This window comes from Rhipicephalus sanguineus, chromosome 2 (assembly GCF_013339695.2).
Source record: "Rhipicephalus sanguineus isolate Rsan-2018 chromosome 2, BIME_Rsan_1.4, whole genome shotgun sequence".
Lineage (NCBI taxonomy): Eukaryota > Metazoa > Arthropoda > Arachnida > Ixodida > Ixodidae > Rhipicephalus > Rhipicephalus sanguineus.
The window spans coordinates 212,520,211-212,541,156 of NC_051177.1; the positions used below are offsets into that span (position 1 = coordinate 212,520,211).

Consider the following 20,946-nt stretch of genomic DNA (forward strand, 5'->3'; position numbering starts at 1 on the left):
TGCTACGTTCACTAATTGTAATTGTTGGAATGTAAATACCGATTAGCTCATGCATTTTAGATTTAAACATTAACCAATTTTCTGTGACAGATCACTTGTTAAAATCTTTAACTAGAAACTGCTAAAATTTCGTTAGTTCTTTATTGAAGTTATTGTAATCGCCCTTATCGTATAGGGTAAGTTTTTTGCGTGTTTTTTCTGCGCGGTTCAGCCTACATTGGAAGGTGCCATGAATGACCTTATGGTCGCTGATTTCGTCGAGGTATGAAAGCGGGGTAATTCTATCGGGATGGGTTGTTAATACTAAATCAAGTATATTGGCTGAATATTTAGATTGCCTCGTTGCTGCATTAACAATTTGAGTGAAAGCAAACGTTAGAGAAAGAGAGAAAATCACGCAGCACGATGAATTCCATGTCTTTTTGTCTCCGCTTATTTCTATTTCTTCTTCCAACTAACTTTATTCCACAGTGGAACGAAGATTTTATACCACAGTCAATACACATGCTCAAGTGCGCGCGCATCACAGTTTATTTCCTTAGCAACCAAAGAACCACAAGGTGCTGCTGAGAAAACTTAGCTCTTCGTCGTGAAGTGATAGTGAAGCTGTGCTGACGCAGGCGTCGCCCCTTTGTCTTATGTAATGCGCCTCGATTACGTCTCTCAGTTTTCTCTTGTGCTCTGCCTATAAACTTTGCTTCACTAGCTGAACTAGGGGTAGCATCCGCACACCTTGCAATGCATTGTCATCTGCCTACCGAAACCATTTTTTACATTGAGACGGTGTTGTCTGGCCCTGTCGTTTAAACACTGCCAGGTTTGGCCTTTATAGTCATTTCTACAACTCAATGAAATAAGTTACGCAACCCCCGACGCGCACTCAGTAGATACATTTGCATGCCTTGTGGAACACATCCTCTTCTCCCTTCTGCTCATCATGGCGCACACAGCACGCAGTTTACACGGCGCTGACATTGCGACGCGGACACCATAACGGGAGACTATCTTTTTGAGATCGCTGCTCGCGCTTCATTATGCTTCTAGAACTGTCTCTTTAACAAAAGTCTTTCCTCAAACCACCAAGACTACTGCTACTACTTCCTGCTGCTCTAACGAAGACAAGTCCATTGCCTCCAGTGACACCTTCTGATAACTTTTCATTGCTCCCCTAGGCAGCATCACTAAATAATCAGGGCCCACAAGCACGTTACCGGCTAGGGTGTAGCACGATCTGCAGACTGTGTCGGCCTGCTCTGCATAAATCATTGTTACAAGTTGCGTGTAGTACTTGTTACTTCGAGATCTAGTGTAGCAGAATATACGCATTCAGGAACATTATGTGTCACGTGGCTGCGCACCATGTTTGCTGATAGAGCGAAGCTCGAAACATTTTCCGTCTTATGTATTCAGTTTGGACGAATAAGCGCGATGACCTAATATAACAAACCTTCTTTTTCAGACCGTGCATGTCATCTGACGAAACGGATACTGTGCTCGCTTCTGCTCCTATCGCCCACCTGTCTGGGCTGCTGCTTGGAATGATGGCTGTTCTTGATGGATCGGTCTGTGTCCTTGCACAGCCAGGCCTCAGCTTGCAAGAAATAATTAAACTTGCGAATGAGCACAACGTAAGTCATTCGTTAGGTGAAATAAGGATTCCTCCTATTTTTTGCGCAGCACACACACACGGACTACAGTGAAACCTCAGTGATACGAATCACACGGGACCACCAAAAATATTCGTGTCATCCAAAATTCGCATCACCAGAAAGCATGAAAAATTATCATGCGACAAAAAAAGAAAGAAAAAGCTGGCGTACATTTTCATTTATTGTTTTTTAGGGCCGCAGCAACGTCAGAAAGAGCTCTGAATGATCGTCAGTTAAGTTTTCAGCTGTCGGCAATCATACCAGCACTCGTAAATATACGACCCGTAAGCGCGTCTTTGAATAATGAACCAGGTAATTGTGACCCGCGACAGCAGTAGCCCCGTGCGAATTCTAGCATGCTTTTTCGCATGACGCAGGAGTACTGCGGCGAGAGTGACGGAAGAAGTGGTTTTGCGGGACAGATCAAGGCCACAAAATTTCAGAACCTTGGTCCTATGTTATGCTTTTGCGATCGCGGAGGTGTTGGGGATGTTTTGGGGAGATTTACGGCCGCTGCACAAGTGCGACCTCAATAGTCGCGCATGTTGACGTTGTGAGGCCTGACTCCTTCGCCAAGACCGTACTCGCCTTCTTTCGGTCCTGGTCCTCCTTCCATAGGATTTCTGGTGCACGAGGCAGGCACGTGTTCACACAGTACAACGACAGGAGCCCACGTCGATACGTTAGAAAAAAAAAATCAGGGTGCCACTGTCCTCTGTAATGTAAACGCGAACGCACACGGAGGCATATTAGAGCCTCAAAGATTGGCGCACACAATCTCGGAGGCCGTGACACGTCCATGGACACGTCTCTGAAGGTTTATTCTGACCGCAAGAGAAGTTTTTTTCTTACAACGTGATTCTGACGATTTGGCGGTGCCCGCACTTGCGTTCCCGCGCTCGCACGTGCTTGGTGCGTCTTCCGCGACAACGCGGACACAGCACCTCTTCGTACCTGGGCGGTAGGGTACATTCGTATCAAACGTCGCGGGTAAAAATTAGTTCGCAACAACCATACTCCATTACATTGCAGGCCAATGGGCCTTGGCCGGGACCAAAGAAAAATTCGTATCACCCCGAAATTCGTATGAGCGGTGATCGTATCACCGAGGTTTCACTGTAGATAGAAGTAGGCAACACGGGCGCAAACTCACAACTGTTTTACTTGAAACAACGAAATGCACCTTTATCTTGAAGGCACACATACGCCCCCGCCGGTGGGCCCTAAAATCTATGAGACAAAACAAATAGACGTAATCATCAGCTCTACGTCATGCAAACAACAACACAAAACACAAACACTTGAGGCTGACCTAACACATAGCATGATACCTACAAGTGCTTTTCAAGAAGTCGAATTCCTTATCGGACATCGTGATCGAAGCTTCGCTTACACACTTCTTTCCCATACTTCTAATATGGAATGCCTCAACTATCTCGCGGTTTATTTTTGGCTGTCTGTTGACAGAATCTTTGTGTCCGTAAAAAATGGTGTGAACTCGTACGAACTGCAATGATCCACCACATGAGTTCGTGCTACACAACGTAATGCGGAATTATGCTCCCTCAACCTGGTGTTTATACACTGTGATGGGATTCTTTGGAATAAGCCGAGAGAAAGAGCACGTTGTGTCGATGACAGCAACGTTAAAAAAATGACGAGGCTGTTTTCTGTTTTACACTTCATGATAGCGAAACACACAAACATGAGACGCACAACAATGGACTATACGGGAACACAACGCTTTGCAACACCTGGAAAAAAAGTGCAGAGAGCTGGTGTGTGTATTAGGTCGGCTGTAGCGCCCATTCTGAGTGACATTTTCCTCAGTCGCGTTGATAGAAAGGTGTCAGAACGTTTAGCCGGGACCGCGGAACACATCTTTCGTTATATCGAGGAGCACTGATTTTTGGGCTAGTTGGTTTTCCATCACCGTGTTGTCGTCACCTCCCTTTGTCCTTGTCTGTGCGCGCTTAAGTATCGGTGATCTTTCGTTATATCGACAACTATCTAGTGTTAGTACACTAGGATAATTACAACCAGAACTTCGTTATAGTACCAAACGTTTTTAGAGAGAATTCCTGTAGCCTTACGTTAACAATAGAATTTCTACAACACAAGTCGCTACAGCTTTTCGATATCAATTTGCTCTTTAAGGCAGAACACGTGTGCTCGCGCTACAGTCAACGAGCCAAAAAACCTTTGCTAGATTTCGCATCTGGCCACTCGAAAGTAGTAAAAAATGCAATAGCATTTTCTTGCTTAAGGTCTTCGTTGCTCCGATCATGTGCGCACGAGGTCTGTTCCATCTTTCAGTACCAGATAAATAGGCTTAGGGCAGCTGGGTACCCCACCCATCTTTTGAACACTGTTTGTAGCAAACTCATTCCAGCGATAAATGGTACAGAAAGAAGTCCTAAAAGACTGGAAAGTGGCTCTGAGAAGCTTGCAGTTCTCCCATATGTTCACAAGTTCTCCCACGGCTTGAATAACGTAGCAGCGAGATATGGCGCAACATCGGTGTTTACAGCACCCAACAAGCTTTCAAATTTGTGCCCACGACTTTGAAAGATGGCGGAGTCCAGTACAACGCAGAGTAGAAACAGCTGCCAGACAAAGCACAGCCAAGGTTACCGGTCTTGCGAAACAGGAGTGGTTTACCAAATTCTTTTCAGTTGCGGCAAATCCTATGTTGAGCAGTCTGGAAGGTGTATAAACACCAGGTTGGAGGGAGCACGATTCCGCACTACGTAGTGTAGCACGAACTCATCTGGTGGATGAATGCAATTAATACGGGTTCACACCATTTTTTACGAACAGAAAGATTCTCTCAACAGACAGACAAAATGTAAACTGCGAAATAACTGAAGCATTCCACATTAGGAGTATGGGAGATAAGTGTGTAAGCCAAGCTGCGATCACGATGTCCGATAAAAAATTCGACTTCTTGAAAAGCACGTGTAGGAATCATGCTACAGATGTGTGAGGTCAGCCTCAAGTGTCTGTTCTTTTTTCGTTTTTGCTTCCATGACGTAAAGTTGATGATTACGTCTATTTGTTTTGTCTCGTAGATTTCAGGGTCCACGGGCGGGGGGCGTATGTGTGCCTTCAAGGTGAAAGTGCATTTCGTTGTTTCAAATAAAACAGTTACGAGTTTGCTATTTCTGTCTAGTCCGTGAGTATGCTGCGCAAAAAACATTCATGACGGATTCCTCATACGACCGAAATAAAATGTACATGTGCTTCATAAGCGGAAATATGGTCATAACTGAAGTATTTATTGTTTATATTATGCGCTCTTCGGCTGAAAAAAAGTGAATAACAAACATTTGGTCGACCACAGCTTGTGCGCCAGTACGCTACTGGTGCAGATAGACGGGCGAAGGTGCTCTAAGTGGCACAGTTACTAAGCATGAGAATGATTTTAATATGCAAGAATGTTCTGCAAAGATGCAGAAGGAATGAAGTGAAAGGCATGGACAGCGTTAAACCTTTCACTGGTGTGCTTTTGTGTCAAACTATCATTCAAAGTTCAAACCATATGTTTGATGAAAAAATTCGTAAACAGGGGGTATGTGCTAGAGCCGACGTTTCGACAAGTGGACTTGTCTTCTTCAAGGCTTGTCTTCTTCAAACCACATGTTTATGTGTCAACATGTGGTTGTAAAACTAAATTCTGTCTTTGGTATTTTCTCCAATATATTTGTATTTTCTGTGGCCAGTACATTTTGCCCTGCACGACGGTGAGAGTCAAAGGAACCTATCAACTATTTCGACGAGCATCCAAAAAAGTACAAAGCTGGACGACCACCTTACCATGTGGCGAGCCTTAAGCGCTACTCATTCAAAGCTGTGACTGCGCGTTATCTGAGATACCTGAGTAGGAATGCGACCTTTCCTTTGATATTTTTTCCTATATCTTAAATTGAGTTACTTAAATATAGTAAAAATGAATTAGGCTACTTTCAAAAATAAACGTTGGCTTGAAGAGGGAGATGGCATGTTGAGGCTACATTCTAATATAAATTACCAATTCACGCGATATATAAATAACTGCAATGAGCCGACATAGCTCCGCTTGTTTTCTTATATGGCCCATCACTCGGAACTTTTTACGGAGGGCCCGCGTCTCGCCTTCGCGTCACTCTGTGCTCTTCCACGCAGATCACGTCCATGTTCTCATTTCCGACGCGACTTCAAACCTTGGCAGAAGAGGTGCTGCGTTACGGAGAGCGGATAAGGAGCATCCGTCGCATCGGCGTTGCCGGCGGTGTACTTTCACAAGCGACGTATGATGCAGCCTTCAAGGCATTCGAGAATCTCGAGTGCTTGGTTGTCATGTACACTATGACGGAGAGCGGCGGTATCGTCTGCTCAACTTCTCTGCAAGAGGCCATAGGAACGGACATGGGATTTCCAGGCGCCATGGTTGAAATCAAGGTATTTGTATGAATGTTTACAACGCCGTTTTTCATGAAGTACTGATTGCACAAACTCAGAGCGAAAAGTGTTTAAAAATGTGATGACGGAAGGAAGGACACGTCATAGAGCTGAAACAGGAAATTCCACTTTTAACAGTGGAGCTGATTTAGGCTTGGAGTAAGTCCGCTGTACGCAGAAACTCAGCCGTGTATGTGCCACAGGAATCTGGCAAGCCCCACCACCCAGCAGGTGTGAGAGAAAGCGAAGACATCAGAGGGAAAGTGCGGATAACAGTGATGGAGAGTGGTGGAAAGGAGGTTGGAGCCTAGGGTGGGAGAGAGTAACGCCTAGGAAACGAGGAGTGCGGAGGGAAGGACTCGGCAAGAAGGAGGAAAGGAAGCGTTAAGAAAACTCTGCTTGGCAATGTGGTGAGGAGGAAGGAAAGAGAGGAGCGGAGATGGGAAGTGAAGTGGAGAAGGAGCGTAGGCATCGGCGTCCCAGCCAGGACGAGCACATTACTACAGCACACCGCTCAATACAATATAAATGGTGCCCCGGCATGCGTCAGACAAAATGTATTGTGTAAGAGGACATAGCTTCCCCTCGCGCAAGAAAACGCCATAAATATACATAAGTCACAAGGGGCCACGCACATCCCGGTAGTCTTCGAATACAATGAGCGATATTACGCCACAGTCACCTTCCCGCCGTATGCTTCGCATAGCATCGATTCCCACGGTACGTGGGATCTGGAGAATTTTTCATCTTATCAAGCTTCCATCTTCCCCTGTCTCTGCCTTTTTTAGTTAGACGTTTGTACCCTTGGCAAAGCTCACAACTCGCGACGTATTTAGCTGTAGCCTGACGCGTGCGTGGCCAGTGAAAACGTTTCAGTGTGCGGTGATAGATCATGAAAAATCCGATATGGCCGGATGTCGGGTCATCGTGCATAGCTTGCACGACGACCCAACATTCTGTCGTGGGAAGGGGAAATCGCAACAGGCCTTAGGGACAACCAAAAGTGGGCGGGCCCCTTTTGCAGAAAACATTCGCTTGTAAAGATTGTCAGCCTGTGTCTTCCCAGGCAGCACGCCGGCATTGGACCGATCTCGGCCCCACGTCGGCAAATGTCGGCAGCAGTATTGGCCCCACGTCAGCAAATCACGCTCGCGCTACTTTCACCCACATTGGCCCGATGTCTGCTAGCCGGCATTGGGCCGATCTGGGCTTGCCGGCGTTGGGCCGATGTGGGCTCACCAGCGTCGGTCCGAGATGGGCCTAGAAGTACACGTTGCTGGGCTAGTCGGTTCATGTTTAAGTACAAGCCACAAAAGTATGGCTGATTTTGTGCAAGGAAATAACGAGGGAGTGGGTCCAGGGGAGCGCAATTTCTCGATGGGCCTGCCGTTATTCAGCCGATGATGGCAAGCCGTCATGGGCATATGTTAGTTAGCCGATGTTCGTGTGGTGTCGGCCCCGACAATGTCGGGAAGCTGCGGGTGTGACCGTTTGCACCCGTTATTATGGTGGTATAGCAATGGTCGTTTACCGTGCGGTAAGTAAATTAATACCGCACCGTCGTGGTCTACACCTACCTAGTTTAGATGGGGACACCGGCGGTAGTTGCTCTTGCGTAGAGTAACTTGTTTAGAAAGGATGATACACGTGTTATGAAGCAAAATGGCTGCGTGTCGACCATGGTATTTCGGTATTACAGTATTTACTGTGTGCAAGCCAGCATTGCTAAAGACGGCTATTTGCGGCCCAATGGCGGCTACCATTGTCGCCATATTCGGAAAATACTTCATAATTACAACGAAAGCTCCACTGTGGCCTTAGTGTGCTACTGAGACCCAGAATTCTGTGTATCCGTGCAAGGCCGAGAAAAAAAATCAATATTGTCTTGAACACAACTAAAAGGATGAAAGCACTGCTGCACCAACTAAGCATGCGCCTGGGTAATGAAAGAGCAGCACATTTGCAAGGTGACAAGCATAAATTTATTCACACATACGAACACACGCCAGCAGTTCCGGAATATTGATACCATAAAGGAATACCTAAACATCAGTAGGTATCACAGCAAACATCTAAAACGATCCCACAGCCACCGTATTCCTCAAAAAATCACAGCATATCCACGGAGTGAATGATGATGAGTGGGCGAAGCTGCGGAGGTTCATCAGTAAACCGTGAATATTCCGTGAATTCTGCCCAGTACATCATCACCGACGTGAGATCGGGCGCGTTTATACTAAAGGTTCGATGAGTTATGACGACTTGCAGCTCACTTTAATTTTACATGTACGCTGTGAATTTTCATTGTTTAGAAAACCATTGCTTTATAAAACACCTGGCGTCTTTCGTTAAGCAGCTGGCGTCTTTTCATTTTGCTTTAGAAACATCTGGCGTTCTTTCGTTTTGCTTTACAAAACATCTGGCGTCTTTCGTTGGTTTATTTCATCAATCAACGGCGTTTTGAACAAAATTTTTATTGTTTAATGACGCACAGGAGAAATCTCACCAGGCACTACCTTGGAGGTAAAGAATGGCTGCTAATGGGAATGAGAGACAGAAGTCGGCTTTTAGCTAACACTTACACTACTTCTACTAACGTTTCCTACTGGAACATGCCAATGGCTGCTAATGGGGAATGAGAGACAGAAGAATTCGGCTTTTAGTTAACGCGCACGCTGCGAATTTTTTATTGTTCAACAACGCACAGGAAAAATCTCCCACCGGCACCACCTTGGAGGTCAAAGCGTAAGAATGGTTACGCACTACTACTACGACTACGAGGGACGAACGGGTGCCGCCTTAAGGAGCTTCGCCCCTAAAAATGCAAGAAAATTCAGACCGAGAATGTGGTCAGGCGAAGAGTTAGGATCTATCCAATGATATTCACGGCACATTCACAATAAACATTTGAAGAACTAGAACGGGAAGAAATAGGAATAAGGATTAACGCATAATATCTCAGCTGCTTGCGTTTTGCGGGTGACAGCGTGCTTTTCTGCAGTGACGGTGACGAATCAAGAAAAAAATTACTGGAGATGTACACGAAAGAAGCGTTAAAGTAGGATTAAAGATGTACCCGAAAAAAAAATAAAGATAATGTTAGGCGGCCTGGCGAAAAAACGAGATTAGGAGTGGTAACCAGAGTAGAAGCGTATGTAAATGCGTGGGTTAATTACTAGCAGAGCAACCCACCCCCCTGAAGTTTGTCATAGTCACCAAAAAAGTCACAGTTTCACCGCAAGACCGAAGCAATGAATTCGATAGCAACAAATTGTAGTGTTACACGAAGTGAGGCTGGCAGCCAACTGTTTTGTATCCGGTCGAGAGAATACGGCCGCTCCAGGAAGAGATGCTCTCCGCATAGTCACTTCGCGTTGAGAGCGCAGCACGTAGAAGGGTATACGAGCCGCCCGCTGTGATGGCTTTCGACATAGCGCGCGCGCTAGCGATCGCGACCGCGCTCTTATATCCAAAGTTGAAAAGGCTGCTAGTGCGACAACCCCCCCCCCCCCGCCTCCCACCTCGTGTCTTTTCATGGTCGTTAAAGACGGCTGTCTGCTTTGACGGCAGGCCTCCCGAGCGGGGTGATGTCATCGCATGCACCCTCCGAGCGAAGGAAATGGGCCGGCTCGTGTGATCTCTGCTTCGGCCGCGTCCGTCGCCCCCGTTCGCGAGCGTTTACCCGCGGTTGAACATACAATGCGCGGGGGGACCTTATCCATTTGAACGTCATACCGCAAGGACATGACGGCGACGGCAAAAACCCGTCGAGACTGTCCATATAATTGCTATCGCAATAAAAATAAGGTTGGGTTAGTTCGCAAACGTTAGGCATTCGCAACACGTGACTGGCAATTAAATTACCGTTATCCTTTAATCGGAAATCACAATTTTTTCAGTGATAACTTACGGGCCAGAAATGTGAATAAACTACTGCTCGCGACCTCAAAACCTTGCGAGTGGTACAACAAGATCCAGTGGACTCTACATCTAAACAAAGTAGACACGCACGTACGCACTGCTAACCTCAAGGTAAGATTGTAACGGAAAAGAATCGTGCATCCGTTGGATCGGTCAAAACACGAGCAAATAAAAGAATGTTGCAGTGGCTTAGCTCGGCTATGCCAGGATAACGTAGCTTTAGCAAAGGTTCAGCTGATTGTTCTTAGCTTTCCTGATTGTCTAGGATTAGCTTGATTATCATGCTTACTGCTGCTCCAATGACACACACATGGTGTAGATATTATGTGGCACATGTATATTTATTTTGCCAGGCAACTACTTCGGGATCCGATGAGATAAGCTTCTCCGCTCTTCCTCGCCGTTGAGCAGCATTTGCGCTCTCCTTCTCCATGGCTAAACCACATTGGCAAACGCCAGTCAGAGGCGCTATCAAGCGGATCCAGTGCAGTGTCATACGGCGACTGCACAGCGAAGGCGAATAGCCGCGCGCGCGCTGGCGCCAGTACGTCTACCTCGGCTAGAGTGGCCTACCTCGGCTACGATGTCACTCCTCTGGAAAGCGCAGACCGGCGGCAGCGAGTCGCGCGCGGCAGCGGCGGAGTGCGCGGGAGGTGCCGGCTCCGATGCGCCAGCTGTGTGACATCACTGATCCTCGCGCATGCGCAGCACGGCTATTGAGGAGCCGCGCGAAACTGGCTCGGCTAGGCCAGTGTAGCTAACGCTACGAAATTCAAGCGCACCATAGTTACAGAATACGCAAAAAAACGCCAGGCCTGCACGGAAAGCGCGGCACAGTCACAGCGAAAGCTCGAAGAGAGGCATTTCTAGAGCCCGTTATAAACTCTCTTGTGGCTACTAATACAACTACACCCACTACGCCACAAATCATAATTTTTGTGAAGTTGGGAAGCACCCACCGCAACATTATTCGTCATTCTGAGGAGAAGCGAGGTACCATCTTTAAGGAGTTATGTGTAATTTCTGGATGCGCGGCTGATGACGATGAAGAATTATGACTGAGCCTTTTGTATTGGGTTGGAAGCTTTAAATGACCCACTAGTTACGTAATTCGCATTGTGTGACGCCCGGTCGTCATTTCACTCTCCCACCACGCTTTATGACATACGCTAACGTGAGAAAGAGATAGACAGAGGGGAATTAACTTTATTGAGACCCTGAGCAAATAGATCATGGGAGCCTTATGGGCTTCCTTGGCAACCAATAGAGGTGCACTTGCGAGGAACCCACTGCGCTATAAATCATAATTTTTGTAAAGTAAGGAAGCAGCCACTACGCATTTTTTCGTCATTCTGCGCAGAACCGTGGTACCTGCTAAACACCTGTAAAGTATTATGTGCACTTTGTTGATGCTGTGGCTAATGACGATGAAGAATTATGGCAGAGCCCTTTGTAATGGGTTGGAATCATTCAACAACTCACTCGTTGCGCAATTCGCATTGTGTGACGCCTCGTTACAGAATTAGCGTTGTGTGACACTTGTTTGTTATTTTACTCTTCTACCACGCTAAGTTACATAAGTTGATGTGGCTCCTTCCCGACATGAAGCCTGTATAGGGTCCTTTTGCAAAGCAGTTTCAAGCACCGGCATGGATCTGAGGTAGGATACTGGGCTTCCACGCAGAGGGCCCAGGTTCGAAGCTCGTTCCATCCTGGAAATTTTTTTCTTATTTCGAGCGATAGTGGTCACGGACACCGGTGGCGGCGGCGGACAACTACGGCGCCAAAAACGGTCCTTTTACAGCTTTCGCTGTAAAAGGATGGTCCACAACAAATGCGCGATTAAGAACGCAACAAAAATCTGATGAGCCAACACGTCACCTTATATGAGGCGAGCGAGTGCAAGGTGGAAGCACAGGGTCACTGGTTGCTCGCTGTGGTGATATCTGCCGAAAACAGTGCCGGAATCCTACCGCGGATCCGTCTGGCACATGATTTTGACTTTCCGCCACACATTTCCACACGCCGACACTTCTTGAACAATTCTGCTGGCCAGAGTGAAGAAACCTGCTCCCGGAGCAACGATTGTGATGTGACGTCATAGGATGACGTCATCACGTGACGATTATTTTTTTCGTCACTCGTTTGAAGAGGCATCTAAGGCTTTCGCCTTCATAAGCTACGCGACGTTTGCTTGTGGACGTACTTTTAACGAAAGTGTCAAATGCTGCGGCTGTGTGCTACATTTATGTTGGCAATAACATTTTTTCAGTCAAGCTTGCGTTCCCCTGACGCAAACACTATGTGCTCAAAAGCCCAAGTTTATTTGTGCCACTCTCAAACCAACGTTGGGCCTCTCCAACCCAATGTATTTTCTTGGAGCCTCATTTATTTTCGTGGGAAAGATATGCCACCCTGTTGGCGTTGGACACGACACTGCTGCCAAAATTGCTGGGGTACTCGCCAAATAATTACTATCCTGTTTTGCGGCTGCTGGTTGCTGCAGTAACTTCCGTTTTATTCACCGCTGTTTCAAGCTCATGTGGGTCCTAGTTCACAGCCTATGTTTTCAGAACAAGTCCGGCGAACGTTACTGTATTTTCTTTCTTTTCCTTGGCGTTGCGTGCTACTGTACATGCTCGGTCTCGTAGACTGCTTCTCCTTCCACCAGCAATCTCGAAGTGGTGAAGACTCGGTCTATGAATTCGTTGATGACAGAGAGCGACAAGTTCACTGGAATGCAAAGAGAACTCTAATTAGGCAGCATTAAAAAAAAGGAGTCGCAATTGCTCACTTTTTGTGTGAGCACGATGCGAAACGAATGCACTGAATAAAGAAACAGAAGCAGCGGCATTCGCCCGCTGAGAAGACCGATCAATAGAGTTTACATTTGCCTATATAATTGTCAGTGTGGCCAATCCCCCTCGTGGGTATGAGCCAGTCTCCTTAAGGCAAACAAACAAACAAACAAACAAACGCTGTGCGAGACAACTTGTCAAATGACATTGAAACGCACACGAATTTAAACCGAAAAAAAACACTGAATCGGCGGGACGGCACATCACAAAGTTGCCATGCGCACCGAAGCCGTAGTTGTAACGAAATTGCTTTTGAACTGCTCTGATAGCGTCCGCGCAACTGTAGTTGTTTGTGTACTCACAAATTCTCATATTTTGCTGCCTAAAGTTCGCAGCGCGGTGCCAAAACGCACTCGTAGCAAAAGCGAAACCATCAGTACGAACATGCATGCAGAGGCACCGTCAGTCGTCGCGAACCCGTGCGATCGCTGGCTTGGGGCTCCTTTCTGTTATGCTCCGTTTTGGTTATACAGGCAGTCTATTCTAACGAAATATTTCACATAGTTTGCACTCAGCGAGTGCAAAGTCGCGCAAGAAGCCGGTTCAGGGGTCTCCAACGCGGTGACCGCGTGAAGCGGGTGCTCGGTTTTCTGCAGAGACAGCGACTGTAGACTATCTTGTGCTTTCAGTTCGCTGAAAATGATTATTTTGACAGTAAAGAACACAATTCCTTTCGAAAGTACCTACAGAAATGCCCTGGAGGGCTTCCGAGGGGTCTTTTTGTAGAGCGCCGACAGCAAAACCTATGGAGAGCGCGCCGGCGGTATCCTACCTAGCACGCAATCGAGGTGCGTTCGACAGAGGGCGACTCCGTAACTCCTCGCCGCCAGTACGGGTATGCGCCAAAGGTGATTGACCCTTTATGTCTACACTCTTAAAAAAAAGTGTGTCTGTACTGACTACCTTTGGGTGGTAATCGCCTCGCTACACATATGATGACCTTTTGGGGTGTCAAACGACTCCCTTCGTTCTTCAGACCAACGACTCCCTTCTTTGCAAGCAGAGAGAGAGAGTATGTATTACTCCCAACGCAGAAGTCTACGCGACTACCTTTTATTTCCCGCTAGTACCTATAGGTAGTCAGGGTGACCCCTTTGCCATGGTAACGCTGACCCCCACTGGAGCGTTCCTTTGACTCCGTTGTCCTTAAAGGCCAACTCCGGCGATTTTTTGGCCATGTCAAAGTAATGGTGCTTTTATGTTCCTGAGACGCTCCTGTTACGGGCCCGATAGCAGGAATACTCGGCAAATTGGAGAATAATTTTAAATAAGCAAAAAAGCACAACACCGAAACCGAAACCCAACCAAGTGTACTGTCTACGTATGACGTAGACGTTGTTACGAACGAACCGGAAGTCGTGCAAGGCATGCCGGTCACGCCGGCGCGGAGTATGAAAACTGTGACAGTCGGGACAACCAGCGAAGCGCCGGCCAAACCAACGCTGTCTGTCGCCTTGTGCACAGCAGATTCTCGCTGTAGCGGCCGAAGCGCCGAAGTTAGCGGTGCCCTCGGCTGCGTCACTTCCGCTGCCTTACCAATACAGACGTCACAGACGCAATGTTGCCAATAATTGTGGGAAGCCAGGTGGGCGTTTGCAGACAATCTTTAAAATTCATTTGCAAACAATCTGCGCATGTCTCAAGCCTGTAATTTGACATAAATGACAGAAACGTGCAAAGGAACGTACCCAGCGAATTTCATTGAGATCCATCGACCTCGAAAAATCGCCGGAGTTGGCCTTTAAGGACAGTGGTGTACATGACTCCCCTGGCAAGAGTCAGTGTGACCACTTCGTGGTACTCAATGAGACACTCTGCAACAAATAATGCGTTTATTTTTCTTCTTGGTCGATATTGATGAAACTTGCCGAGTTTAGGTTTACTTATGTGGCTATTTCAAATATGCAATTATCTGGAAGAAAACGCAGTTTTGACACAAAAATTTCAAGTGTCTTGATGAGCAAGCCTTTCCAAACTTGGAGTTGCAAAGTAAATCGACATATCGCTATAGTTAGGGGATAAAAACTGTATGCAATAGTTTTAAAGGAGTTTACTGCGCTGTTCTGGCATAATGTTCATGAACCCACTAGCCCACATACGAACTCGCGTTTTAAACCCATTTGAGTTAAAAGTTACGTAATATTGAACTCTCGTGAGCGAATCACCAGCTAGACATACACTTACTGGTCAATGTTCAGCATACTATGACTATTGTTAAGTGGGTTTAGGACATGCATTCTGGTTATGTTGCATACAGTTCCCATTTCATATTATTGTGATATGCTTACTTTGTAACTCGTGCAGGCCTAACATGGCACATGAAATGTTTGATATACTTAATTAACACGACATATAATAGTAAAAAATATTTGCATTTTCAAAATCAGCGTACAAATACACATAAACTAAACAAGTTTTATAGAGATTGATCAAGAATTTCAAAAGAACTTCAAATCAGAGCGAACACCATTAGGGTTTTTATCTGACAATCGACGAAAGTTGGTGCCGCTACCTCTTGTTACTCAACAAGGCACTTCCACCGGGTTTACTCAAACAGGAACACTGTGGTGGATGCATGACAGCCGCAACAAGTTTTTGTAGCAACTTTACAGTGCTGCACTCGATTCCTCTGGGGGAAATAAAATACTACTCGAAGTTTATATAGATGAGTCTCAGAACAATTTCCGCTCGCGTAAAACAACAAAAAATGTTGATTCTAGAAGAAAGTAAGCCATGCAACACGGAAACAGAAGAGATGCGGACAGCTCAAACGCTGGCGTTTGGTTTGTCTGTGTCTTTTCTCTTTCACGTCTGCATGCCTTCATCCTATAAACAAACTGAAATTTCTGCGATTCGTAAAATTATTCTCTGAATCGGTTTTAAACACTTCATGCCATTTCATACATGTTCACATTGTAATGACAACCTACTGTTTTATCAGTAAGCACCTAAACTATAGGCACACCATCCTGCGAATAATGCGTAGTCCTTAGCCACGTCACCACCATTGTTAAGCATTATATATATATATATGTGTGTGTGTGTGTGTGTGTGTGTGTGTGTGTGTGTGTGTGTGTGTGTGTGTGTGTGTGTGTGTGTGTGTGTGTGTGTGTGTGTGTGTGTGTGTGTGTGTGTGTGTGTGTGTGTGTGTGTGTGTGTGTGTGTGTGTGTGTGTGTTTGACATTTTTGAGCGCGCAAAAGAACAGGGACGAAAAACGACGCGGACACAGCGCTGACTTCCAACATACGCTTTATTTTCTACAGTGGTACATATATATATAGACAACAAAAAGCAACGCACGCAGGCGCATTGTACAGGAAGGCTTCATGTAAAACCACAAATAAGTATGCATGATAAGCAATCAAACAACCTGATACCGGATTTTTTTTCTTCTTTAAGAGATCAAGCGGTCATTCCTGACTACCACTATCGTCTAGTCACCCTGTGGGCCTTGCTTAGAAAGTCTAGTTCTTTTTTGGATAGGTCAATTGAAGGTGCACTAATGCGCATGTCTCCCAAACTTGCAATCTTCGCCGCTTCAATTATCTCACGTGTTGTTTGTGCCTGGCTCCTTCCTGTCGCAGTGCACTGCGAATACATGGGATCGCACCCACACTTCCTGCAGTGGAAAGCCAAATGTCCCACACTTCCAGTTCGCACGTTATTTGCGTGCTCACGCAGCCTGTCATTGGCACACCGTCCCGTCTGCCTTGTGTATTTCTTGCCACAGGACAGCGGTAACTCATAAACGATGTTGTTCTCACATTTAACAAAGCTTTGTTTGTGCTTTTTTGGCACCTGGATTTTTCAGAACCACTGTAGGAGGCCTTGCACAGATTATAAAGCTTGTTTGGTGCTGAAAGGACGACTCTTACGTTGGCGTTGTTTACTATCTTTTTCAGCCTATGTGAGACATCGTGAAGGTACGGTATGACGGCGCATTTCTGCTTGACAGGCTCCGTTTCTGGTGAAGCCTGCTCCTCACCCTCGCGAGCATGTTTGACAATCTTGAGAAGACCCTCCGCCACAGATGTGACGACATACTGAGGAAACCCCGCCTTTTTCAGGCGGTCAGCTTGCGCCTGTAAACTACACGAACACTTGTGAGGACATGAGCGGCGAAGTGCATTCATTAGGGTTAATTTTGCAATACCCCTTTTAACTAGCTTGGAGTGGCCCGAAGAAAACGGCAGAAGCGGCGGCTTATTGGCCCTAGGCTCGTACGACCAGCAGACCTGGTCTCGCTCGAAGAACATTCGTATGTCGCGTCGTATGGCACATTGTGCCAACGACGCCATAGGCTGCTCTCGGGCGTCCATACTTCCCATTGGGCCCGCCAAGCAAGCTCACATTGTAACGCGAATTCATTACTCGTCGCCCTGACATCAACGTGACAAGACTTTCGACCACTCACGAGCCACTGACATACATCTCGCATCTGGCCGTTGCCTGTGACGAGTGTCAGCTGCAAGGGCTACCGCGTGCTTTGCGGCCAAGTGGCAACAAAATGAAATGCACTGCGCGTTCGGAGGGCCAAATTCAAAAATTATTTTCTTCCTTAAAACAAAAAAATGATTTGATAAGACTTTTTTCATTACTTAACGATGAAATCTTTTATCAAACGCCGCATGACGAAGATTTTTACTTTGACCGCATCAGTATGAAAAATATGGTCAAACATGCAACAAATCGTACATTTTCTCTAATTTCACAATTTTTTTTTGGAAAGATTTGAAGTCTATTTTACCCCTAAACATTTCTGTACTAAAATACACTTTCCTGGAAATCAGGCTATTATTAATACTGGTTAGGGTGAGTTCCAGATAGCTCAAGAAAAATTCACGAACTTTGAAGATTTTTGTAGTTTCTGAAGCTACGTAGCTGGTAGTGAAACACAAAAATTCGGAAATAACGAATGGGACAACTAAACAGAACCTCTGCGATAGCGCAAGCGCAGTTTAGAAGCTCAACACGCAAAAGTAGATTTTATACACATTTTTCTATTAGGTACAGTTTAATAAATAGAAGCGAAATTCGAAGGGGTGCCAGGACCGTCAAAAATTTTTTCGAGCAAGAATGTTTTGCCACAATACTCCATGTGGCACAGGAAAAAGGCACAAATTTTATCAGCAAAATCTGCGATGTGCGAGCGCCACGTCTGGGACACTTGGCATGGAATGACCCTTAAATATAAAAGCTACAGAAAGATCACGGAGGTCCTGATACTGTAGGAAGGCATTTGACACACGACGTACGTTTTAGCACTATGCTAATGCTAAAACGTACGTCGTGTGTCAAGTACCTTATATATATAAGGTATGATATATATAAATATATATATTTAGCGGTGGTATGGAGAGTTAGCGGTGGTATGAAGAACTGAAATACAGAAACACCGTCCAGAAATACAGCGAGACACATTACTGTCAGAATGAGTGAGATATGAAAAGCAATAGTTTCGCTAACATCGTTCATTACTGTCAAATGCGGCAATATACTAGACCTGGCATAAACATTAGCATAGCCAGCAGTCAGTTTTTATGAATAGGAATCAATGGCCAGCCATCAAGCACTTCTTTGCGACATCCATTACATATTTTATGTGGCATACAGCGCAAAACATGCAACATCTGTAGTTCTCATGTAGTACAGGATTCTCATGTAGTCATCTCAGATACAGGACCCCAATAGGTGACACAGCTTGCGTGCATGAGCTTGGCAGTGTCGTGTTGCCAGACCATGTCAGGGTCAGGTGGCATTCTGGCGAAAAGGACAGCAGGTTGCACTGATTCGAGACCACTCACGGCCAGACCTTAAGCGTGGCTATTCCGAATTCTTGGACACGTCTTGACTACCTCGAGACACGAAGTTTCCAAGGAGGCTTCCTGGTCAAATGCAGCTGTAGAGCTTCAATGTGCAGTCTTGAAGCAACCTGAAATAGTCAAGTGCACAAAAATAAACACATGATGACAGACAGATCGATCACCTTTTAATCTGACAAGGGCAGCGCTCACACACCAGATTCCATGAAGTGTCATGGCAATGAACAAAACCAGGGATACTCATTAACTTTGCTGTACTTTGAGGGTCTGTTACTCCCTTAGCCAGCTGCAACTGTTTCCGCTGCATGACCTCCGTACAATTAGAAGGATGTTTTTTTAGAGAACGCATATTTCTTATCAAAATTGTATAATAGTCACGCTCAAGATGTTTTCGCGCACACACTCTATGTCAAGAAGGAAATAGTTTGCTGCAACTAAAATGGCAATGAAGAGATTAATTAACAAAAACTCATTAATTAACTTTTAATTCCTGACCTGTAGGTAGTTGTTTATATTAGAAAGTTGTATCGCGTGCCAATTTATGGCATACACATTTTTTTTTAATCGCGAAAGTTACACGTAATTCGTGATATTCATCCTTGAATTTCAAGGACGAAATCGAAACTGATAGCGCCTGACGTGCAGGAAACGTCGCTTCTCTGTTACGTAAGCTCGGAGCTACACGTGAAAAGAAGGTGATGATAGTTTAATGAAGGTGGGCCGAAGCAGAATGTGATCAGGAAAATCTGCAAGCATTCAGAAATACACAAGTAAACAGCTTATTATTTGGGTGCGATGTGTGGTACTTATCTGTAAACATCGAAAGAAAAGGTTGATATTACTGCCGTTTCGGATGCGCGCATCTCGAAAGAAACAAATGAGCACCAAACGCCACATGCAAAGGTAAGGCGATCCGCTGACGCAAGTTAGATGACTTGCCAGTTTTCACGAAAAGGTACGACCACGACGCGCCTTCATTCAAATTTCGTCACTCCCTTGTCGCGGGCAGCTCCGGTCTGACGTAACAGAAAAACCGCGTTTTCTGTGTGCCGGACACGATCAGTTTTGATTTAGCCCTTAAAATTTCACAATAAATATCTCGAGTTACGTAAAACTTTCATGATTTCTGAAAAATGGGTATACCATAAAGTGGCACGCACTACAAATTTCTAATATAAACAACTGCCCTCAAGTCAATAAATAAAAATTAGTTAACGGGTTTTTGTTAATTAGTCCCGTCAACGCATTTTTTGTTGCGGCAGAATATTTCCGCCTCGAACTAGAGTACTACTGGAGCGTGACTGTCATAGAATTTTTTTATAAAAGATATGTACTGTCTGAAAAAAAATCACCCTGTATAGCATGGCAGCAGTATTTTAATAATAATAATAATTGTTGGGGTTTGACGTCCCAAAACCACGATAAGATTATGAGAGACGCCGTAGTGGAGGGCTTCGGAAGTTTCGACCACCTGGAGTTCTTAACGTGCACCTAAATCTAAGCACACGGGTCTAAACCATTTTCGCCTCCATCGAAAATGCGGCCGCGGCGGCCAGGATTCGATCCCGCAACCTGCGGGTCAGCAGTAGAGCACCATAACCACTAGACTAGCAGTATTTTAACGAAGACCTGTAGGTCGCGGGATCGAGTCCCGGCCTCGGCGGCTGCATTTTCGTTGGAGGCGAAAATGTTTGAGGCCCGTGTACTTAGATTTAGCTGCACGTTAAAGAACCCCAGGTAGTCGAAATTTCCAGAGCCCTCTACTACGGCGTCTCTCAATCATATCGTGGTTTTGTGATGTTAAACGCCAAATGTTATTATTAGTTTAACGAAGAAAACGGCAAAATGTGTATACAGCTACAGGAAATATGGCGAATGTACGACAAGACTAGGCTTGCCTTCACTGCCTTCTTTCTGTCGCATCATTGTGAGCGTGCCCTTCTAGTGCCTGGCTTCAGAACAGCTGCACGAAGGTGCAGCTACTCTAAAGGCCTAATGTGCCATTTTTTCTTCAGATCTATATCAACAGGCAAAGGTCTCGTTTTTCCGTTTGTCTGGAAGGACAACCCACCAGCCAGCGTTGACCAGTATAGAGGGTTGGGAGCAAACTCGGGCAAACTGTGCAGCACAAACATCACCTCAAACCTCAAACAAGTGAGGTGATGAGAAGCGGTCAAACAAAAAGCAACAGTGCTGAAGTGACTTATACACATATTAAAAACAACAGCTGATTATGGCACGAAATTGGGACAATT

General features: G+C 45.7%; 1 protein-coding gene across 1 annotated transcript in view; it reads left to right on the top strand.

Moving 5' to 3' along the window:
- Window positions 1–20,946, top strand: part of LOC119384058 (uncharacterized) — a 174,109-nt gene that overhangs the window by 97,918 nt on the left and 55,245 nt on the right. The window contains exons 5-6 of the mRNA XM_037652347.2: window positions 1,460–1,628; window positions 5,814–6,089. Coding sequence (XP_037508275.1) covers window positions 1,460–1,628; window positions 5,814–6,089 — 445 coding nt within the window. The remainder of the gene's footprint in view (window positions 1–1,459; window positions 1,629–5,813; window positions 6,090–20,946) is intronic.